Source organism: Papio anubis, chromosome 14, assembly GCF_008728515.1.
Source record: "Papio anubis isolate 15944 chromosome 14, Panubis1.0, whole genome shotgun sequence".
Taxonomy (NCBI): Eukaryota; Metazoa; Chordata; class Mammalia; order Primates; family Cercopithecidae; genus Papio; species Papio anubis.
The window spans coordinates 70,652,428-70,676,612 of NC_044989.1; the positions used below are offsets into that span (position 1 = coordinate 70,652,428).

The 24,185-nt window shown below is 42.9% G+C and overlaps 2 protein-coding genes across 5 annotated transcripts; both read right to left on the reverse strand.

Moving 5' to 3' along the window:
- Positions 1–396: 396 nt before the first annotated feature.
- On the reverse strand, positions 397–13,685 carry SNRPG (small nuclear ribonucleoprotein polypeptide G). 3 transcript variants are annotated; one of them, XM_003908783.4, is made up of 4 exons: positions 13,538–13,680; positions 9,623–9,645; positions 8,347–8,471; positions 397–1,687 (listed from the first exon to the last, which is right to left on the reverse strand). In XM_003908783.4, the coding sequence occupies exons 1-4, from the start codon at positions 13,567–13,569 to the stop codon at positions 1,637–1,639; spliced, it is 231 nt and encodes a 76-aa protein (XP_003908832.1). In that variant the 5' UTR covers positions 13,570–13,680; the 3' UTR covers positions 397–1,636. The 3 variants fall into 3 exon arrangements, with proteins under 3 accessions (XP_003908832.1, XP_017803098.1, XP_017803099.1); XM_017947609.3 differs by lacking the exon at positions 13,538–13,680 and adding an exon at positions 13,087–13,150; XM_017947610.3 differs by lacking the exon at positions 397–1,687 and adding an exon at positions 6,769–7,645 and having other exon boundaries at positions 13,538–13,685.
- A 1,922-nt stretch (positions 13,686–15,607) lies between these two features.
- FAM136A (family with sequence similarity 136 member A) lies at positions 15,608–21,718 on the reverse strand. 2 transcript variants are annotated; one of them, XM_003908782.3, is made up of 3 exons: positions 21,551–21,711; positions 20,467–20,607; positions 15,608–17,095 (listed from the first exon to the last, which is right to left on the reverse strand). In XM_003908782.3, the coding sequence occupies exons 1-3, from the start codon at positions 21,635–21,637 to the stop codon at positions 16,907–16,909; spliced, it is 417 nt and encodes a 138-aa protein (XP_003908831.1). In that variant the 5' UTR covers positions 21,638–21,711; the 3' UTR covers positions 15,608–16,906. The 2 variants fall into 2 exon arrangements, with proteins under 2 accessions (XP_003908831.1, XP_021780616.1); XM_021924924.2 differs by lacking the exon at positions 15,608–17,095 and adding an exon at positions 18,056–18,617 and having other exon boundaries at positions 21,551–21,718.
- Between the last annotated feature and the right edge of the window lie 2,467 nt (positions 21,719–24,185).

Consider the following 24,185-nt stretch of genomic DNA (forward strand, 5'->3'; position numbering starts at 1 on the left):
CGCTTGAACCCTGGAGATGGAGGTTGCAGTGAGCAGAGATCGCACCACTGCACTCCAGCTTGGGCAAGAGTGAGACTATGTCTCAAAAAAAAAAAAAAAAAAATTAAAATGTTGCTGGTATTACATCAAACCTACTCTGGATAAATTTTCCAGTAGGGCATGTGAAATTGCTTTGGCAAAACCAAAACAGGTTATCAATACACCAAGGACATTAGTAGTTTTAATGCAACTACAGTATTGAGTACTTTTTTAATGGGAGAAAAATTCTAGCAGAACCTGCTACTCCAGGCGCATTAGGTAGTTTTAGGCAACTGTAGTATTAAAGAAGAGTTTTATTGGAAGAAAAACTACTGTCAGAGCTTGCTGCTCCAGACCACTCTTTTTTTTTTTTTTTTTAAATAGAAGAGACTGGTAAAAGTGATGCAGGGGCTGAATGAAAGCCAGCTCTGCTCCAGTGGTTTTCTGAGTTGAGCATGCATCAATTACCTGAAAGGCTTGTTAAAACATTGCTAGGCTCCACCCTGTCTATTCAATAAGTTTGTTGTGGGACATAAGAAGTTGCATTTTATTAAGTTCCCCGGTGATGCTGCTGTTCTACTATAGGAACCACACTTGAAGAACTAGTTCTACAATTCAGCTCTATGTTGTTGCTAAAATAAAATAAAATAAAGTAAGTCAACGAAGATTTACAAAGAGCTGCTGAAAAATGGAGTAACAGTGTATGGGACTTCATATCAGTTCTCCTTATTGTGATTGTTAGTTTGATCCCTCTTGTTCTTTTGTTGTAAACATTTTCTATAATTAGGAAATGCCATTTAAGAGTGAGAGACGTATATATCTGTGAGCCATTGTGTTTGGTGTTTTACAAGAACTTTACCATACTTGTGTGTATTCCATTCTGTACAGTTTAAAAATGATTCACGATTTGCAGGCTTTTTATCAGATCACAAAAAAAAATCAGCCTTAAGTATTTGCTTGGTAAGATTTCTTAAGATTAGGTTTATAATACAACCATCTATAATGTATCTCTTGTTTGAGCTTGTGGGCCATACAGTTCATTAACTAGATGAATACATTGTGGACAGCATCCTCGCTACCCTTCTCTAATCACAAAGAACCACGATGCACTGGAATGTTTTTCTCTGGAATCCTCTTTCTACTCTTGTATTAAAAATTTTCCCCACTTAATGATTATGTTCAAAATAAACTCCATCATTACTTCCTGTCTTTTCTTCTGTTGTACTATATTTGGAATGTAGATGTACTTGGGAAAGTCAGACTAGATCAAAGTTGCTATTCTTAAGTTTTGAAAATTAGTGTTTTAGAAGAAACTCATTCATGTTTGCAACTTATCTGTTTAGTGTTGAAAGACGGACAAAAGGAATCCTTGCCATGTTTCACATTTAATAAGATTCTTCCACTTTAATGCATAAAACCCTTTGATATCAGTGTCAACCAGGAAAATTCATGTTAGAAAAAATTGGAATGAGAGCTAATATTCTATATTCAGAACATTTGAGAAAGCATTTTTGACTATTACAAAAGTTTATTTAACAAAAAGTCTAATATGAAAATGTATATGACCTAATTTCCCTATGGAGAGAGGACATGGGTTTCTCTGCTGAACAGCCATTATTTATACTCGTTCCAAGGCTTCTAACATGATGATACTATTTCCTCGTATTACCTAAGAAAGAGAAAAATAAATTTGAAAAGAACTCATGTAACAACATAACTATGATGATTTAAGAATTTTCACCAAATCATTAATGGTTTTTCAATACTACATGTCAGTTTGTTTTGTAAAGCTTTGTTCAAGCCAAAAGGTCACCAAACAACTCTAAGCCCTTTGTAAGACCGACATCTTCTAGATTTAAGGCTAACAATTAGCTTTGTGAGATTCTAATGCCAAGTCTCCAATGACTTAATTTCACCTTTCTTTTTTTTTTTTTTTTTGAGTCAGAGTCTCACTCTGTTGCCCAGGCTAGAGTGTAGTGGTGCAATCTTGGTTCACTGCAGCCTCTGCCACCCAGGTTCAAGCGATTCTCCTGCCTCAGCCTCCCAAGTAGCTAGGATTACAGAAGCCCCTCTACCACGCCCAGCTAATTTTTGTATTTTTAGTAGAGACAGGGTTTCACCATGTTGGCCAGGATGGTCTCAAACTCCTGACCTCAAGTGATCTGCTCACCCCAGTCTCACAAAGTGCTGGGATTACAGGTGTGAGCTATCACATCTGGCCCTAATTTCATCTTTTAAAATGCAGGACTCTAAATGCCCATCCCTGACTCTATGGGATCCAAAAATTAATGAGTAAAATATGTACAGTAGAGTATGTTAGGTACAGTCTGGAGGTATAAGATCATTTAGGGAACAAACCAGGATGGGAAATTGTGAAAGGCATGCTTTATGAAAATGACATTTTACCTGGGTCTTGGAAATTGGGTAGAATTTTGAAAAGGAGATTTTAGGAAATTCTAGACAGAACCGAGATGAAGACAAAGTATAAGAGGATAAGGAAGTAATCTAATTTGAATGCAGTAAAAAGTTCATGAAGAGAATCAGGAAACAAAGATACTTGGCACTCAATCTTGGAAAGCTTCAAATGCCAATCTTAGTGTTTGGAGGACATCAGAAACTAACAATGAGCCAGTGAGAGTTTCACATTTGGGGGAATGACAATCATAAGTGTCCTGGCAACAAGATATATAAATACACCAAAGTTTGAAAAGGACAGAACCTAGAGGCAGAAAGGTTATTAAAAAAGGGCCCTAGGAGAATAGTGCTTGACCTAGTAGATAAGCCATAAATGAAGATAAGAATACTTATTGGGGGTGTGGTGTCTCACGCCTGTAATCCCAGCACTTTGGGATGCCAAGGTGGGTGGATCACCTGAGGTCAGGAGTTCAAGACTAGCCTGACCAACATGGAGAAACCCCATCTCTACTAAAAATACAAAATTAGCTGGGTGTGATGGCACATGCCTGTAATCCCAGCTACTCAGGAGGCTGAGGCAGGAGGATCACTTGAACCCGGGAGGTGGAGGTTGTGGTGAGCCAAGATAGCGCCACTGCACTCCAGCGTGGGCAACAAGAGCAAAACCGTCTTTTGTCAAAAAAACAAAACAAAAACAAACATCAGAGTATAGATGAATCAGCTGGTAAATGAATTCAAGAGGGGTAGAAAAATAAGTGAAACAGGAAGGCTAGGGGACTAAAAACAAGAAGTCCCTAATAGACCATAGATCATAATAATCGATAGATCACCCATCAGTCAAGTAGAACTGGATAGGTGAATGGAGGGGTACAGGAGGAAAAGGATAAGTAATGTAATAATTTTTAGGTGTTTATTAGAAATGGAGGCATTCTAAAAAGATTCAAACTGGAGCTATGCTTATAGGCAGCTAGAGTAAAAGTAGTTGTAACTTGTTCTTTTCTCCCCGTATCATGCTTGTTTTATTTACACATACACTGTGATTTATTGTGTTCTCCATGCAAATGTAAATTTTATGAGGCCAGGGGCTTTGGTGCAAAACCCTAGTGCCTAAAATAGTAGCAGGCACACAGAGGGCTCAAGTACCTGGTAAATACGAATCAAAGAACTCACATGTGAATACTGCAGCTGACAGAATAGAAGGGAACACAATTGGTAGGAAAAGTGTCTTGGAACCTGGCAGCCAATTATCAGCAATAAGTATGATAAGGTAGTAAAGAGCAGATTTAAAAGAGAATGGCTAGGCACGGTGGCTCACGCCTATAATCCCAGCACTTTAGGAGGCCCAGGTGGGCAGATAGCTTGAGCCCAGGAGTTTGACACCAGTCTGGACAACATGGTAAAACCCTGTCTCTACAAAAAATACAAAAATTATTTGAGGGTGGTGGTGTACACCTCTGTTCCAGCTACTCGGGAGGCTGAGGTGGGAGGATCAACTTAGCCCAGGGAAGTTGAGACCACAGTAAACCAAGCTCCATGGTACTGCACTCTGGCTTCAGTGACAGAGTGAGACTTTGTCTCAAGCCAACAACAAAACCCAGTAAGAATACAGCTCCCCTCCATTTTTTTGAGACTGGGACTAGCTATGCTAACCAGACTGCAGTAGACTGGCTATTCACAGGCACAATCACTGCATACTGCATCCTCAAATTCCTAGGCTCAAGTGGTTCTCCCTCCTCAGCCTCTTGAGTAGCTGGGACTACAGGCGCACATCACCGTGCCCAGAATAAGCCAGGAGTAGAAATATGCTTACCCAGTTATCAGAATTTTATTTTAATTATTATTATTATTTTGAGACAGGGTCTTGCTCTGTCAACCCAAGCTGGAATGCAGTGGTTCTATCACAGCTAACTGCAGCCTTGACCTCCTGGGCTCAAGTGATCCTCCCACTTCAGCCTCTCAAGTAGCTGGGACCAGAGTTATGAGCCACCAAGCTGGGCTAATTTTTAAATTTTCTGTAGAGACAGGGTCTCACCATGTTGCCCAGGCTGATCTCAAACTCCTAGTCTCAAGTGATCCTCCTGCCTTGGCCTCCCAAAGTGCTGGATTACAGGTGTGAGCCACTGCACCTGGCCAGTTATCAGACTTTTAAATTCCCTACTTTTTTTTTTGGCAACAGATGTTGAACATCACATCTCACTGACCAAAGCAAGAAAAGTTAGTCTTCCTGCCTACCTCCCTGCTAAATTTACACACTTGTCTTGTCAGATATTATTTAGAAAATAAGGTTAGATGGTGAACTTTGTCCCATCTTATCTGTGGTCCAAAAACATTAAATGTATAATCTCAGAAACAGACAATCCATAAGTTTTACATTGCATGCTGTTCTGAGCAGTGTGATGATACCTCACAGTGTGATGATACCTCACAGTGTGATGATACTGTCCCTGGACGTGGATTATCCTTTGTCTAGCATCTCCATGCTGCCCATTAATCAGTTATCTCAGTTTTCTGACTGACTGTTGTGCTATCAAAGGGTTACCTGTGTTCAAGTAACCCTTATTTCACTTAATAATAGCCTGAAAGTATAAGAGCAGTGATGCTGGCAACATAGATATGCCAAAGAGAAGCTGTAAAGTGCTTCCTTTAAGTGAAAAGGTACAAGTTCTTGACTTAATAAGAAAAAGAATCATATGTTGAGACTGCTAAGATTTATGGTAAGGACGAATCTTCTGTGAGATTGTGAAGCAGTAAAAAGAAATTCGTGCTGGCCAGGTGTGGTGGCTCATGCCTGTAATCCCAGCACTTTGGGAGGCCAAGGCAGGTGGATCACATGGTCAGGAGTTTTGAGACTAGCCTGGCCAACATACTGAAACCCTGTCTCTACTAAAAATACAAACATTAGCTGGGTGTGGTGGTGTGTGCCTATAGTCCCAGCTACTTGGGAAGCTGAAGCAGGACAATTGCTTGAACCCAAGAGGTGGAATTGCAGTGAGCTGAGACCACACCTTTGCACTCCAGCCTGGGTAACAGAGTGAGACTCTGTCACACACACACACAAAATTTGTGCAAAGGGTTCACTACTATCTGTGGTTTCTGGTACCTACTCTGAGGATAAAGGAGGCCTACTGTAGTGCTATTCCTCTTTGCCACTGTGTTTGAGGCCTAATTCTCCAAATCAAACTTGAACCATCAGGTCCAGAATTACATACTGCTCCTTTTGTTGTGCTTCAATGATGCTACAGAAGCACAACTCTAGCAAGAGTGCCTGAATTATGTAACATAATAAAATGTAAGATAGAAGCGATGCCACTGACAACTCTGGGGATGTCTCAGAAAATAGTTGAGATTGGGCCGGGCGCGGTGGCTCAAGCCTGTAATCCCAGCACTTTGGGAGGCTGAGACGGGCGGATCACGAGGTCAGGAGATCGAGACCATCCTGGCTAACACTGTGAAAACACTGTGAAAACCCCGTCTCTACTAAGAAATACAAAAAACTAGCCGAGGTGGCGGGTGCCTGTAGTCCCAGCTACTCCGGAGGCTGAGGCAGGAGAATGGCGTAAACCCAGGAGGCGGAGCTTGCAGTGAGCTGAGATCCGGCCACTGCACTCCAGCCTGGGCGACAGAGCGAGACTCCGCCTCAAAAAAAAAAAAAAAAAAAAAAGGAAATAGTTGAGATTTATCATTAGGTAATGATCCAGCTGACAGGTTAAAAACAAACTCCTGAAAACACACACACATCCTTTTTCTTTTTGAGACAGGATCTCGCTCTGTCACACAGACTGGAGTGCAGTGGTGTGATCTCAGCTCACTGCAGCTTCGACTTCCTGGGTTCAGGTGATCTTCCTGCCTCAGCCTCCTGAGTAGCTGGGACTACAGGTGCACACCACCACGCCCAGCTAATTTTCTAAATTTTTTGTAGAGATGAGGTCTCACTATGTTGCCCAAGCTGATCTTGAACTCCTGGGCTCAAGAGATCCTCCTGCTTCAGCCTCTCAAACTGCTGGGATTATAGATGTGAGCCACTGTGCCCAGCCAATACACACATAACTGCAATAAAACAGTATTAAGTAATTTCAGTGGCCTCAATGGATCACTGACTTGGACAAGGTAATATCGAAACCAACTGTCCTTTGTCAAACAACTTCTAACAAAATGAACAAAATCTTAACCTATTTGTTTCCCTTCCTCCAACTTTAGAAAAGTCAAAAAGTTCATCTCTGTTCTTGCCTTTTAAAATGTCTTTTTATTAAAGAAGACTGATGTATTATTATTTCTTTTTCAAAGTGAAGACTCAGCAGCAAGAATCATTGTCTGTTGATGAAAACTTTTTTTTTCTTCGGCTGGGGGTTGGGGGTGTGTGTGTCACCTAAACCTCAGAGATGGAACAGGAGGCTGCCCAACACACTAAGTAGGTAATCATTACTTAAATGACTTGGGATGGCAGTGCTTTCAACTAATTTCTGTGCAAAGAAAATTAAGTCCATAAAGTTTTGGGGGAAAATTGACAGAGGGATGCTCTATTCCTTCTCTGATAAAATTCCAATGAGCAGTGTGTTATATAATTCTCTAATTTTCTCAAAGCAGAATTGACAATTAGGATTCCTTCCTGAATCCTTTTCAGCAAATTTGTTGCAAGGAACTAAAAACCGAATCCAGCTTCTATTAGAATGAAAATTTATTTGTAAAAATAAGGGCTTAGAGGAAAATCTTGGGGTATCTAGAAAGTGTTTTTATAAGGACTTGTCTACTAATGATGCTGGCAGCCTTATTCAACAGAAGCTCACAAGGGAATATACCTGAAAGACAAGTCAATTTACAAGGAACTTGGGGGTACAGTGTGGTATCTGGAGACTCTAAACTGTTTTTTCAGTCATGACTATCGATTTGCTTTTCAAAATATAGTAATGAAAAAGTAACTGAAATAAGTATCCGAAGTAAGTATCTGAAAAAAGTATCTGAAATAAGTAATAACACAAACTTTAGAAAGAATGGTATGTAAAAAAATTAAACAGGCAGAGATGTCAAAATAGGTCTATCTTCAACTGTACTGCTCAAACTTAAAAATCAAAGTTAATAAATCAAGGCTAATAATTAGCAACTCTTAACACTCCTTGGAGGTCTTTATGCTTAATAATTTGCTAAAAGTAAGTTGTCCTTTCTGGCTCACCTTTTTCAATAACTTTGGGTCTACCACTTTATTAGGTATGTTGTCCTGTGTTAGACAAAGAAGGACTCAAAGTGGGGGTATCAAAACTCTTCTTCAGTAATCACTAAAACTACAGCCCAATGAATGTAGGAATGTTTAATCCTATGAGGGCTCACTATGTGCTTTTTAATTTTTTCCTGCTTTTTCTCTCATGTGAGTAACTGTCACTGTGATTATCCCTTGTAACGTTTACCTTGGCTACCTTAAAATTTTGGGTATGGTAAACCAGAAAACCCAGGTTAACTATGTATGCAAGTAAAATCAGAAAGTGTTATCTGTGAACTGGCAGATCTGCATTAGGCATTAGCAAAAATGCAAAACCTTAATAAGTTCCGCCCCATACCTACTGAAGTAGAATCTTCATTTTAACAAGATTCCCTGGGGATTCATATACATGTTAAGGTTTCAGAACTCCTGCTCTAATGAAGGACCAACTATGAGCCTCTATTGTAGAATAAAGCTCAAAAAGGATTTCCAACAGCTGTTTCAAGCCCTAGGACCTTAGGTTCTGTATAGTTGAGATATTACCTACAGGTAACCAGGATATTACCACATCTGTGTAACTGCCATATGTTCAACTAAAAAGGAGATGGAAAGTCTAATCTTGCCTATTATTTGCCATTTCTGGGGGTTACTAACTAGGAAAGTTAATACACATTCCAAAAGAAAAATGAAATATCCAAGAGAAATCTTGTATCTTTACTTACCACCATTCCAATATTGTTCTGTTGCCCACTAGTTGCCATCTCCACACATTCATCTATCACAAGGTTCATAAAGGGATCAAATCCCCGCAATATTCCTTGGACATGTCTGCCACCATTTAATTTCACTATTAAAAAGGGAAAAAGATGTTTTAGATAAACTGTCCATTAGCTATCAAGCATTCACTAGAAATCAGGTGGGATAAAACACAAGTATTTGAGATGTTTGACCCACTATCCTTACTGTATGCCAAGAACTGGGTTAAACATTTTTGTATTTACTTCCACATTTTAATTTATAAGAATCCTAGGCCGGGCGCGGTGGCTCAAGCCTGTAATCCCAGCACTTTGGGAGGCCGAGACGGGCGGATCACGAGGTCAGGCGATCGAGACCATCCTGGCTAACACGATGAAACCCCGTCTCTACTAAAAGATACAAAAAACTAGCCGGGCGTGGTGGCGGGCGCCTGTAGTCCCAGCTACTCCGGAGGCTGAGGCAGGAGAATGGCGTGAACCCGGGAGGCGGAGCTTGCAGTGAGCCGAGATCGGGCCACTGCAATCCAGCCTGGGCGACAGAGCGAGACTCCGTCTCAAAAAAAAAAAAAGAATCCTAAAAAGTAGTATTATCCTTACTTTATCGGACAGAACTAAACTTTAGAGCTTTTAAAAATTTTTATAAAGATGGGGGCTCCCTATGTTGCCCAGGCTGGTCTCCAACTCCTGGGATCCTTCTGCTTTGGCTTCCCAAAGTGCTGGGATTACAGGTGTAAGCCACCGTGCCCAAGCTTTTAAGTAACTGGGTTTATGGTTATACAGCTACTGTATGGTAGAAGTGAGACTCAAGCTGAAGGCTGCTTGCTTCTAACACTCACAGTTTTTTCCCCTACATATATTTCAAATACTGCGTGGGTCAGATTTTTAGATAAATTGAACAAATCTGTTATTCCTACATATTCCCAAGAAACAAAATAATTGTTCCTTGTCTAAGTCCTTTGTAGCTTGTTTAAAGAAAAAAGGTTGATAAATCCTGTTAATTTTGCCAGAGTGAGGAAAGGCTTATATAAGATAAAGTCTGAAGTGCTGTTAAATTAATTCAATATCAGAAATTAGGTAAATAAAATTGTCAAGTTAGGATTAAGTAATCCGTTTAATTAATGGATGTGAATTAGAGGTCCTGTGTGCTTTACATTTTTATAAAGTTGCTCCAGACATATTGCTAAGACACAAGTAAAAAGCAACTGAATGATTTAAAAAAACTCCAAAACAACAACAAACTTACATGATAACTTCTTGTCCATAAATCTGAAAAAGGAAAAGGGTAAAGATTATATAACCAATTAAAAAAATTTAAGCATAAACAAGTACATAAATAGGTACAGTTAAGATAATTTGCTAAAATTTATACAATGGGAATAATGAAATTTAAAATAGTAAAAATACTGTATTGCTGTAAAGAGTGAGGGAGTAGGGCGAGGTAGCTCATGCCTGTAATCCCAGCACTTTAGGAGGCTGAGGTCGGAGAATCACTGGAGCCTGCGAAGTTGAGTCTGCAGTGAGCCATGAATGCGCCACTGCACTCCAGCTTGGCCAGTAGAGTGAAACCCTGTCTCAGGTTAAAAAAAAAAAGAGAGGGGGCATAAAGGTTACCTAAATTAGACATTCTACGACGCAAAGTAACTTGGGAAGAGGAAAGACAATAAAAATGAAATATATTTAAACTCTATTAATCTACATAAAGTAGAGAATACTAATGTGAATTATGAAAACATTCTTATTGTTCAACACTATGTTGTTTCATTGACCGAAGTTTCTTTCTTTTTTTTTTTTTTTTAAAGAGATGGAGTCTCACTATGTCGCCAAGCTGGTCTTGAATTCCTGGCCTCAAAAAATATGCTCCCCCTCAGTCTCCTAAAGTGCTGATTACACAGGCATGAGCTACCACATCTGGTCTCGCTGACCTAATTTTCAATGATTGGATTTTATAGTCATAAGAGAAAAACAAAGACTTGCTTACATTTGGTTATTTCCAAAACTAAGTTGTAAAGACAGCAAACAGTAATCAAATCATATCCAATTCAACAAGTATTTTATATTTGAGATAAATAGTGTTCATTTAATATTAAAGCATCAAGCATAAATGTTCAGGGTAGTCTTCAACATTTAAGTATACTTTAGTATAATAAATGCACATTTGAAACTTCAAACAATATGAATTAAAAGAAAATTCTATTTTAGTGGAATACGAGAATACTAAGCCATCAGTCAAACCAGTTTTTAACCTCTTCCATTTATAGGCCAGAAAACATGAAATTTCATTCAAATTTTAAAATATAAAAAAATGGAAAAAAAAGTTTAGTATATGGGCCATGAAGTGGGGCACTTAGTCAATTTTAATGTATAGGATTATCATGGGACAATGTAAATATAAAACAAGGAGCATGACTGAAGAAGGGAGTAGATACATTTACAAGTGAAAATATATTTATGGGCCATGTGCAGTGGCTCACGCCTATAATCCCAGCCCTTTGGGAGGCTGAGACAGGTGGATCACTTGAGGTCGGGAGTTCAAGACCAGCCTGATGAACATGAACATGGAGAAACCCCGTCTCTACTAAAAAAAAAAAAAAAAAAAAATTAGCCGGGTGTGGTGGTGCATGCCTGTAGTCCCAGCTACTCGGAAGGCTGAGGTAGGAGAATTGCTTGAACCCGGGAGGCACGGGTTGCGGTAAGCCGAGATTGCACCATTGCACTCCAGCCTGGGAAGTAAGAGCGAAACTCCATCTCAAAAAAAAAAAAAAAAAATATATATATATATATAAAAATATGTAATATATAATATATATGTAATATTATATGTAAAATTATATATGTAATATATATTACATATTATATATAATATATACACACATATTTATGAAGTATGATGAACAAAACTATTTTAATAAGATACATAAAACATATCAAATATAACACAAGATCTTATACAATCTTTACAATGACTTTGCATGCAATTACGGTCTGTCATTTCTACCGTTTTTACAGATGGAGAACTAGGCTTGGAAAAGGTAAATCAGTTTTTCGAAGTCACACAGCAAGTGAGAGCAAACACAAATAGTTCAGTCTGACTAGAGAAGGGAACACGTGAGTATTAGCAGCTGTAAGGTTTGGCGTTTGAATGCTGGCTTAAGTATAGATTCAGTTTTGCATACTGTGATAAATTATTAAAGCTGTCACTGGCAAGACCACTGTGGCAGCAAATTTTAAGAAGTGGAAGGAAGCATTCGGTTAAGCCAGTGTATCTCAACTTCTGCACTAATGACATTTGGGACCAGGTAATTTTGTATTGTTGGGGGCAGCCGAATAACGGTAGGATGTTTAGCAGCATCCCTGGTGTCACCAGATTCCTTACCCCCCATTTAAGAACCCCTGAGTTACGCTAAGCCAGAAAGAGGGCATAATGGTGTAAAAGAAGATGCTATCAGTGAGAAAGCAAAGGAAGAAAAAATTTGAAAGTCATTTTGACGGCAGATCTCACGGGATTTCACAATTCATGAAACCTATGGATGAGAAGAGAAAGATATTAAAACTAGCTTCCTTCTCTTAAGTTTTCAAAAACTATGTTATGAATCACAAATAAAATCTTAGATTACAAGTAGAGAATGGTCCTTTTGTTTAAAAAAAGAAAAATCACCATTTCACCAGTCCCTGATGAATCCAGAGGATACTTACATCACCAACTCACCAATAAAATAACTTTCAGATAAAAAGAATAATTTTCACAATAATTTCTAACTTCTATTTTTCTAACGTTGGGCTATGTTTTAATAATTAATTCCTTAACAGACCTAACTAAAATATACATGAAAGTAGTTTTCATACAAAAGATGGCTTTGATACAAATACACCTTTAAATGCAATATTATTATTATTTGAAACAGAGTTTCGCTCTTGTTGCCCAGGCTGGAGGGCAATTGCGAGATCTTGACTCACTGCAGCCTCCACTTCCCGGGTTCAAGCGATTCTCCTGCCTCAGCCTCCCGAGTAGCTGAGACTACAGGCGCGCGCCACCATTCCTGGCTAATTTTTTGTATTTTTAGTAGAGACGGGGGTTTCACCATGTTGGCCAGGCTGGTCTCGAACTCCTGACCTCAGGTGATCCACCCACCTTGGCCTCCCAAAGTGCTGGGATTACAGGCGTGAGTCACCGCCACTGGCGGCAAAATTATTAAATAGGAACTTTTCCTTATGTCTGACTTCCAGGGGCCTGGTAATAAATGAACTATACACAAAGCCAACCACATGCTACACCAGAAAAAATTGATTCCTGTAAAAATTTTGCATCCTCTGTGCAATCCAATTAATACATGTAGAATTCCAGCATCAGGGAGTACAAGCAAAACAGAGACGTACTGAGGAAACACATAACCTGTTAAGTCCAGTCAAAAAGTATTTGAGGAGTTTAAAGTTTTACGTTGAGTCCTACATAAATTAAGGCTCTCCTCCTTAAAGTTGTTTGTCTTTACTGGGTGTGTAAAAAAAACTTCAAAAAAATAGCCTTCTCTGATTAGAAAAAAATGAATGTTCTAAAAAAAATTTTATTTTTTAGAACATTAATTTTAGAAATGAATGTTCTTACATAGTTTCAATATCAGAGCAAGATAACACATGACATTCAAGCTTAACGTAAAAATAGGCAAGAAAAAAGAATGAGGTTTCTAAGTAAAAGCTCAAAGAAACACCTACAAACACATTCTCTAAGGCTAAAGTGGCTTTTGGATTCCGATGCCTCACGTAGTTTTAAAAACACTTCCCTTCCATCCCCTCCTTAGTTCCTTTAGAGAATTTCCCCCTCTAGCCCTCTAGAATATGATGCTATTAGAGATGTTCAACAAAAGCTGGCATTGGAGATCTTCAAGGAACGAGGGACAGCGCCGGGTGACTAGGGGCCGGAGCGCGGGACAGAGAGACTAGTCGGCCAGAAGGAGGTGCGGTGGCTGCCGGCGGTAACCACGCCAACGCGCGAGCTCTGCGCGGGCTTCACGTCTCATGCGCCGGACCCTGGCCGGGATCCCGGCGACCTCGGACCGGAAGAAGAAATAAGGTGAAGCGGCTCAAGCCATTCGGCTTGAAACACCAAGGGACTCGGGGGACGCAAAGAAGCGACCACTTCGGTTTGGCTCTCACACATACTTACTTTTTCAACTCGGGAGGGTGAGCTTTGCTCATGGCGTATACTCCGCGGGCTCACAGACGCCTTGGAACTGAATGCACGGCTTCCCTCAGGCTCCCGCGGTAGGCCTGGCGTCTTGCGTTTGGCGTCATCGACCTAGTTAGCCAATCGATTGTTGGCAGTTTTTAACACTTCACCTCGCGATATCTGAGCGCCTCGGTCATTGCTGAGCTTCCGGTTGCGTCGTCAGCGATTGGCCAGGACAGAGGGGTGGGCCCTCTAGGCACCTTTCTAAATTCGGTTTTCCTTGTGCAAAATTGAGATAACGGGTATTCTGACGATGGAGTATCCGTGTTCTTGTCTATGGAACAGCCAAAAAAAAAAAAGACTGGCGCCGTAAATCCCAGAACTTTGGATCTCTGGAGCCCAGGAGTTCGAGACCAGCTTGGGCAACATAGGGAGACCCCTCCTCTATTTAAAAAATAAAATTGAAATACTGAGATAATAGTCCCCTCTCTAACTTCTGGGCAAACCCGGCAAATCCCGCATGTCTGTGGATCGTATCGCTTGTTTTCTTCATATATACCAAAATACCAAATAATGATCCCTGGAGGAATGGGCCTCTATATTTCTTTTTTTTTTCTGAGACAGTCTCGCTCTGTCCCCCAGGCTGGAGTGCAGTGGCTCGGTCTCGGCTCACTGCAAGCTCCGCCTCCTGAGTTCATGCCATTCTCCTGCCTCAGCCTCCTGAGTAGATGGGACTACAGGCACACGCCGCCACGCCCGGCTAATTTTTTGTATTTTTAGTAAAAATGGGGTTTCACTGTGTTAGCTGGGATGGTCTGGATCTCCTGACCTCATGATCCGCCCGCCTCGGCCTCCCAAAGTGCCAGGATTACAGGCGTGAGCCACCCGCGCCCAGCCGGGCCTCTATATTTCTTTGGCAGGTATCCTACAGCATACTTTCAGACCAAGTAGGGTTCCGGTAACATGCAAATTAGCAGCCTCTGCACCATTGGAGAGTAAGGTGACTGGGCCTGTCTCCAAGAATTTCAATCTATTTCCAACTGATGGGTCTTGCAAAAAAAAATTTTTTTTTGTTTTGAGATGAGGTCTTGCTCTGTCACCCAGGCTGGGATGCATGATGTGATCATGGCTCACTGCAACCTCGAACCCCTGGCCTCAATCAATCCTCCCACCTCAGCCTCCTGAGTTGTTTAGACTACAGGCGCAAGCCACTGCACCCAGCTAATTTTTTTTTTTTTTTGTAGAGACGACGTCTTGCTTTGTTGCCCAGGCTGTTCTCGAATTCCTGGCCTTGAGAGATCCGCCTGCCTCCAGCTCCCAGAGTGCTGAGATTATAGGCATGAGCCAGCATGCCTGGCAGTTCTGCAATTTTTCAAACATTACCTCCAGAACTCACTGATGTGCCATTGCCCCGTATATAAAACGTGAAGTGCAGCACACAAACATTCTCTAATACAAGGTATTCCTTTTTCATGTCAAGATGTGTAAAAAGTGGCCTCGGACTTGTTCCCAGTTATGTTACCCCAAAATAGGAGAATGCACGGATTATAGAAGACTAAACCAAAATAGAATGCCGTGTTGATTTTAAATAGGGGATGGTTCTCAAAAATTCCTGATATTAATTCCTGATAGTTAATTCCTGATATTCTGGAATGACTCTATTTAAATACCAATGATAGTAAAGACTTAAACTCATCACATATTTTGCACTCTCTTAGTACTCAAAATCTTAGACACTCTATTTTTTTCTAGCAGGGTCATAGCTTTGTACCTTTACTACCACTTGCTATTAGTGTTTAGTTGAAGCTAGAGACTGACATAGATAATGAATTTCTCTTTTTAGCCTCATAGATAGTTTCTTTTCTACATTAATGAACTTCGAGTCACAATGTCCTAGTCTCCTCTCAAAGTTTTTCCCATTTACAATGAACCAGTTCTGAATCTGAACCATAACAACTAATTTCTGCTCTTCTGGACATTTAAAACTCATTTAACCTTTTAAAAGGAGAAGCATCCTGAGAAAGTTATATATTCACTGCCCAGATATAAGGAAAGAAAACACAATAGTGGGGAGAAAATTAAACCTTATTTATTTTTAAAACCAAACCACTAAGAAAATATGTCACAGCCTAGAAACAGCAAATGGACAGGCTATAATTTCAAGTAATAAGTTGGTGAAAATACAACGAAGTTGCTATCAAAACAGTAAGTTGCCACGCCAGGGCAGGGCAGTAAGCTGCACAAGCCCCAGACAAAAATGGTATTTGGTAATGGGGGCTGCCTCTCCTTTGCTCTAAGGGAGTCAGCTCATCCTAGCCCAAGTTGCTTACTTTTTCTCCCTTGAATTCCTATTGTCAGGGGTTTGTCTCAATTGGGCTCTGTTAATTCAGGGGGCTAAGTAGGCAATGTTAGGTTTAGGCTTTCATTCCATCTGTTCTAATAAAACCAGGTTTTTCCAAATCCAGTACTTCATTACTCTGTTATAATAAAGTAGCCAACTGCTCCTCTTTTACTGTTCATTCCTAGATACTAGTATATATCACAATCAAAACCCCCTTCTCTTCAAGGGAAAAGTGTTACTGCAGGATTGTCCTGTCATTTTGCTATACACAGCCTCAGGGGCCATCAGCCAGTAATTCTGCTTCCCATAATTAGTGTGTCATCACCTCTCATGTTTCTGCATGGTCTCCAGGCTGAAAGATGCAGCATGTAATAACTTTAAGAAACATACATCCACATCTTGATGACCAGAAATGGGGATCCACAAGGAACCTTTCAAAGTTCTTATCCAAACTAGTCTCCCTCCCAATTCCACATCTTAAGATCAACTTGTATGTCCTTGTATAAATTACCCAAAACCTACAAAACAAAGACCCAGAAAACTTTCTTTCCAAGTTAGTGACCTCATTGATTTTGTTTCACAGCTTATGGAAAATGGTATGGTGACACTTCTGGTAAACAGGATGTTGGCAACAAAGAGAAAATATTTCCTCTCAGACTCTACCAACTCTAACCTGCCAGCCTGTTACTACCTGTGCAGTAAGAAGAGTCTGGTACCTTGGAAGGCTCTGGCTTGTTACAGGGGAGAGCCTTATTGCCAGGACAAGCGCTGGCCACAGGAAATAATAAGCTCTAAAACTCTCCTGTAATCTCTCTGACCCGATTTAGCACCACTTTTTTCCATTTCATTTTTTTTAGGACTGAAACATAAAATAACCAGTGTCCAGAGGCAAGTGACATATGCCTTACACTTGTGGCCATCCTTCATTTCTTCATTTGTAAACCTTGCTTAAAAGACTAAAATTCCCAATTTCTTATAAAAAATATATTCTTGCCCTCAGCCCCGATGGCCACTGGCAAAGACTTTTATTTCCCAATGGATAAGAGAGCCTCCTTCATCTTCTTGGTCATAGTTGGGATGAGGTGCATGTGGTCATCCACACACTTGGTCACACAACTGTCCAGCTGCTGCTTCACCTGAAGCTCCTTACTCCCAGCATCTATTGAATCTTTGGCTTTGTCGTTGCAATGCATGGTGCACCGGGCCAGGCGGTCCTGTGGCAAGAAGGAAGAAGGCAGAAAAAGCTGAGAGTAAGGCCTCCATCTACTTACTGTGTGCTCATTATGTGTTAGGCCCTGTGGTACAGGTTTAATATGTATTATCTTGGTCAATTAAAGGGACATGGTAGTGTGATTGGCCAAGGCTTTTTTTTTTTTTGAGACAGAGTCTCACTTTGTTGCCCAGGCTGGAGTGCTGCGCTGCAGTGGCACAATTATGGCTTTTGCAGACTCAACGTCCGAGGCTAACACCATCTTTCCACCTCCGCTCTCAAGTAGCTAGCACCACAGGCACAAGCCGCCACTCTTGGCTAATATTTTCTTAGAAATTATTTTTGTAGAGATGGGATCTCCCTATGTTGCCCAGGCTGGCTTCGAACTCCTGGGCTCAAGTGATCCTCCCTCCTCGGCCTCCCAAAATGTTGGGATTATAGGTGTGAACCACTGTGTTTGGCTTTCCGAGACTGTCTTGACTCAAACAGAAGATGGCACCAGGAGGGCTCAAACTATTACTAGAAAGCAAGTGAATGACAGAATAAATTGTACAGAACATTCTTCCAGGAAATGAGAGGTCCCTAGAGGTTATTGTAAGACTTACAAACACCTTTTTTTTTTTTTTTTTTTTTTTTTTTAGACGGAGTTTCGCTCTTGTTGCCTGAGTGGGAGTGCAATAGCATGATCTCGCCTCACCACAACCTCCGCCTCCCAGGTTCAAGTGATTCTCCTGCCTCGCCCTCCTGAGTAGCTGGGATTACAGGCATGCGCCACCATGCCCGGCTAATTTTGTATTTTTAGTAGAGAGGGGGTTTCTCTATGTTGGTCAGGTCGGTCTCAAACTCTTGACCTCAGGTGATCCGCCTGCCTCAGCCTCCCAAAGTGCTAGGATTACAGGTGCGAGACACCACGCCCGGTCTAAAGTCTGTTCTTTCTACAGGAAAACATTCAATTCAACAAATATTTATTGAGCATCTACTATGTGCCAGGCACTCTTTTAATGTTAGGGAATATAGCAGTGAGTAAAACAAAGTTCTTACCCTTACAGAACTTATATTCCAGTGAGGGGAAAGAGGCAAAGTAAATGGAGATGTTGAGGAATTAGTTGGATATGTGAATGTGGAGTTTATGAGTGAGGTCTGGCCTATAGATATAAATGCAGGAGCTGTCAGCATAGAGATTATATTTACAGCTATGAGGCTAGAGGAGACTAGAGGAGTAGTCAGAAAGGAGAAAAGAAACAAGGACAGCCCTGGGCATTCTGATGCTCAGAGGCTGGAGTGGGGAAGAGATAGCAAAGGAGGGCAAGAAAGGGAGGCTAAGGAAGGAGGCAGAAAACAAGGCAAGTGAGACATCCTGGTGACCAACTGAATAAAGTGCTTTAAGAAGGAGAGGGATCCATTGTGTCAATGATGCAGACAGAGTAAGATGAAGACTGAGAAATGACTCCCGGATTTGGCCCCATGGAAGTGAGTGGCAGGAGCAGTTCTGGTCCAGTGAAGAGTTGAAGTCCACTTGGAGAGGACTAAAAAGATAATGCAAGGAGAGTTATAGAGCAATCCAAGAATCAAATTTTCAAAGACCCCATCTATAAAATTAGCTGTCAAAAAGAACACAAAGAAACCCTTTGGGGTTCCATGATCTTGAAGAAGTTATTCCTTCATAATGGCAGTTAACTTTGAAGTTTTGAATGGAAGAATGTAAAGATGTATCACATTAGGTATAAGTTTTCCATGTGGATGGAACCTCAGGCTATGAAAGGCTGGCTTGGAAGTAGGTTTGCTTCCCCCAGCTTCCAGAAAAATGTACTTAGAAGATGGGAGTAAAATGAAGTTGTGGATACTCTTTGCTCCAGAGAAGGAAAGAGGGAGCTCTTGTAGTAACCTCAGAGGGGCTTGTGAGCCAGAAATCAGTAAGTCAACAGTAATAATGATTCACATAAATGACTGCTCCTTAGTGACAGAGGGGCGGCCCTCTGGGTATAGCAAGTAGGGGCAGTCCTGGGTGGGTGTATAAGTCCACAAAATGGTGGAAGGGTGTTATTCTAATCTTTACCTTTTCAAGGCTATCCTACCTTTCTAGAGATTCTGCTCTTTTAAAAATAAATTAATATGTTTTAGGAAACTTTATTTATTTTTATTTTATTTTATTTTTTGAGACAGAGTCTCTGTCGCCCAGGCTGGAGTGCAGTGGCACAATCTCAGCTCACTGCAAGCTCCGCCTCCCAGGTTCACGCCATTCTCCTGCCTCAGCCTCCCGAGTAGCTGGGACTACAGGTGCCCACCACCACGCCCGGCCAATTTTTTGTATTTTTAGTAGAGATGGGGTTTCACCGTATTAGCCAGGATGGTCTGTATCTCCTGACCTCGTGATCCGCCCTCCTCAGCCTCCCAAAGTGCTGGGACTACAGGTGTGAGCCACCGTGCCCGGCCATTATTATTATTTTTTGAGACAGAGTTTCACTCTTGTTGTCCAGGCTAGAGTGCAATGGAACATGATCTTGGCTCACTGCAACCTGCGCCTTCTGGTTTCAAGCGATTCTCCTGCCTCAGCCTCCCGAGCAGCTGGGATTACAGGCACCCACCACCACGCCTGGATAATTTCTGTAGTTTTAGTAGAGATGGGGTTTCACCATGTTGGCCAGGATGGTCTCGAACTCCTGACCTCGAGATCCACCCACCTTGGCCTCCCAAAGTGTTGGGATTACAGGCGTGAGCTATGCGCCCAGTCAGGAAACTTTATATTATACAGTATACATATTATATTTGGTGGTTATGGCAAAAGGAACAAACAAACGCTTTCTCCCCAACAAACTGTATAAGGGCTCTGGGTCATGAACTCCCCTGGAAACTCCCCATTACATCATTTTTTTTTTTTTTTTTTGAGACAGTCTCGCTCTGTTGCCAGGCTAGAGTGCAGTGGTGTGATCTTGGATCACTGCAATGCTGCCTCCCGGGTTCAAGAGATTCCCCTGCCTCAGCCTCCCTAGTATCTGGGACTACAGGTGCGTGCCACCACGCCCGGCTAATTTTTTGTATTTTAGTAGAGATGAGGTTTCACCATGTTGGCCAGGATGGTCTTGATCTCTTGCTCTCATGATCCACCGGCCTCAGCCTTCCAAAGTGCTGGAATTACAGGCATGAGCCACCGCACTTGGCCTACATCATTTCTATAGGAAATGATGTTCAACTTAAGGCACTCGACTGCCAAGACTTTTTGCAAAATTTCAAATCCTGTGAAAACTGGTTGGCCATGACTATCACAACTCTTAACAGAACCAAGACACTAAAGCCAAGAGTTTTGAACAAATGCTTGTCATCTCCTGTAAAAGTCTGTATCAAAGACTAGAGTGCTATGTCTGGGATATTTCTCACCTGGAACTTCTCCAACTCACTGGTGACCAAAGCCTGGGCTTGAGCCAGAGGCACATGGCAGCGCTCGATGCACTGGTGCACCTGCTTCATGGAGGCCTGGCTGTCCTCACAACAGCTGGCGCTGCATCGGAACATGAGACCCTGGGGAGAAAGGGCAGAGAGAGATTAGGTAGGAAAGCCTCTGGGGACACAGATGAGTATGGAGCACTACAGGAGTTAGAAGGCCATGTGTATATCTGCACCTCCCTCTCTACCTTCTGCTTTCACCTTCCCTGAGAATAGACACCAGGACCTTAAAACCACCACTGGGGAAAATTATCCTCAATGTCTAGTGTAGTGTTTCATGGTCTCCTTGCTGCTAGCTCATCGGCACCTGTTGCACCGATGGTTGGGTGAACAGAGGTATGCCCGAGTGGGTGAGAGTAGGGTGGTCTGACGAAGCCAAATTCTGAAAACTAGTGCTTCTTCCACGGGGTTCAGAGGTCAGCAACCTAGTAATACAAATTCCACCAGAGGGCAGCCAACCCTCTAATCAATGACTCAAGGGGCACTATGTGGGAAACGCATACTCCGTGAGAGAAGCAGGACCGACACACACAGAGGCATTGCGGGGCTCAGAGAACAGTGTAGAAACCCGCGCTGTGTGAAGCGGAGTTGGGCGCAAGAGAAGAGAGTATGACCTGGCTATCGGGGAGGCCGGAAGCCCTCGCCTTTCTGGTCTTTCACCTTGGCAGCGCCTCTGCTGGGCCTTGGGCCGCTCACTTGTGGAAGGGGCCGCGTAAGAGGGGAAGGTGGTGGGGCGAGCGCCTGCCACCAGGGGCTTCCCACCTGCCGCTGGGGACGCTCCTGCCCCGGGCTGGACGGGGCGGAAAACAGCCTCGCGCATGGCGAGGGCACACGGATTTCATCCGATCTGCCAAAGCTTCCGAAGTCCTGTCCGAGGCCGCCGCGGCGACCCCAGGGCCGCCCACACCCGGTCTCCGGGGACGCGGGCTGCTGTGCCAGGCGTCGCGTGGTGGCTGAGGGAAGGGCCCGGAACCCACCCGCTGAGAAGAGGGTCCCGGTTCGGCCCCAACCTCGCTACCTGCATCTTCCGGATGTTCTCTCTTTCCAGACTCTTCACCATGGAGTCCACCGCCTCCTGCACCCGCAGCTGCTGCAGCTCCGCCATGGCTACCCTGCGCTGCCCCGCGGCGCTCCGCGCCGGCGCCCATATAGAATCGGCGTACGGGCCCGCCCCCTCACCGCCCTTCGCCGCCCGCCCTTCCCTGGCCCACGCCCCCCACCTGGCGGCCGAACGGAGCCACTGCATGCTGGTGTCTGAGAGCCCACCGTCGTCCTCCCGCCTGGGAACCAGTCACCGGAACACCTGCCCCGCGGTTGCTGCTTGCCTTTCCTCCTCCCCTCCCTTGATCCCTACCTTTACATTCTTTAAAATAATTTAATGTAATTTACATACGGATAAATGCCCAGATCTTAGGCGTGCTGCTTGATGAGTTTTAACAAACCCTGTTGGCCGGGCGCGGTGGCTTAGGACTGGACTGTAATCCCAGCACTTTGGGAGGCTGAGGCAGGTGGATCACCTGAGCACAGGAGTTTGAGACCAGCCTGGCCAAAATGGCGAAACCCCGTCTCTACTAAAAACACAAAAATTAGCCGGGTGTGGTGGCACATGCCTGTAGTCCCAGCTATTTGGGAGGTTGAGGCAGAAGAATTGCTTGAATCCGGGAGGGAGAGGTTGCAGTGAGCCGAAATCACGCCATTGCACTCCAGCCTGGGCGACAGTGAGACTCTGTCTCTAAACAACAACAAAAACCCAAACTCTGTCTTGTCCCAATCTCCGTCCTTTCTTCCCCATCTCCCCACCCCTGCTCTCACTGGTCTGCTTCTGTCACTGTAGATTATATTTTCTCTTTCTAGAATGTCATATGTATGTTATTATTCAATAAGTACTCCTTTTCTGTCTGGCTTTTTTTCTATAGCATATTGCTAAAAATTGCTTAGCATAATGCTTTTGATATTGAACTGTGTTGTTGGTTATTTTTTGCTGCTAAGTAGCGTTCTATTGAATAGACATATCACATTTGTTGTTGTTGTTTTTTGAGACAAGGTCTCATTCTGTCACCCAGGCTGGAGTGCAGTAATGCGGACTCGGCTCATTGCAGCTTCCACCTCCCTGGTTCAAGTGATTCTCATGTCTCAGCCTCCCGAGTAACTGGGATTACAGGCATGCACCACAATGCCTGGCTAATTTTCGTATTTTTTTGTAGACACGGGGTTTCACCATATTAGCCAAGCAGGTCTCCAACTCCTGGGCTCAAGGGATCCACCCACCTCGGCCTCCCAAAATGCTGGGATTGTAGGCATGAGCCACTGGGCCCAGCCTACATTTGTTGATCCATTCCCCTGCTGATGGGTGTCTGGATCTTTTCAGTTAGTAGCTATTATGAATAAAGTGGTGACTATGAACATCCTTGACCACTTTTTTTTCTTTTGGAGATGGGATCTTGCTATGTTGTCCAGGCTGGTCTCAAACTCCTGACCTCAAGCTATCCTCCTGCCTCTGCCTATCAAATGGATTATGGGCATGCACCACCATGCAGTCCTTGACCAAGTCTTTTGTAGACACATGTTTTCTTTTCTTTTGGGTAAATATTTAGAAATGGGATTGTTGGATCACAGGGTAGATGTATGTTTATGCATTTATTTCTAATAAAAAATGAACCTCAGAGAAAAGCAGGGGCTGCAGATCATCAATGAAGCACTATGTGCCAGCAACATGAAACTGTTTCTGAATTCCTGAAGCAGTTTTATTCGGAATGCCTCACTGTCCCACCCATAACAGTACTGTCGTGTGCATTCATTTATCGAATACGTCAGCTAGGAGTGCGGGTCCAGAGGGTAGCGTCAGTGGAGAAGGGAAACGCATGCTCCATGGAGAAGGGGAAGGGGCAGTGTTGGAAGAGGTATGCTGGAGGAGGCGGCCCAGGCTGGCAAGAAGGGAGTGAGCCATCCGGGTTCCTCAGGAAAGCTTTCTTAGAGGAGATAAGGCTTGAATTGAGGCTTTGAATTGAATTGAGATGAGTGGGTGTTTGCTTGGCATATGGGGCTGAAGAGAAAGCCATGTCAGGCATGGGGGTGCAAGATGGGGATGGGGTGGAACAAAGGAATGGGGCCGTCATTGGAATTGAACCATTTTCTGCCATTGGGCACTAGATGGCAGGAGAACTCTAGTTTGAGGGCAGAGGGGAGTTTGACTCAACCCAAGCTTCTTTGAGGAAAGCTGTGCTCTGACTGGGCGCGGTGGCTCGTTCCTGTAATCCCAGCACTTTGGGGAGCAGAGGCAGGTGGATCACCTGAGGTCAGGAGTTTGAGACCAGCTTGGCTAACATGGTGAAACCCTGTCTCTACTAAAAACACAAAAATTAGCCAGGCATGGTGGCAAGGACTTGCAGTCCCGTCTGCTTTGGGAGGCTGAGACAGGAGAATCGCTTGAATCCTGGAGGCAGAGGTTGCAGTGAGCTGAGATCATGCCACTGCACTCCAGCCTGGGAAACAAAGTGAGACTCCGTCTCAAAAAAAGAAGAAAAAAAAAAAAAAAAAAAAAGAAAGCAAGCTGTGTTCTTCCAGCACCAGGCCCTCTCTAGTGAGTACAAGTATGAGTGTCTCCCCATAAATCACAGTTCAGGGTCTCGAGACAGCCTGTTCATTTCAAACTC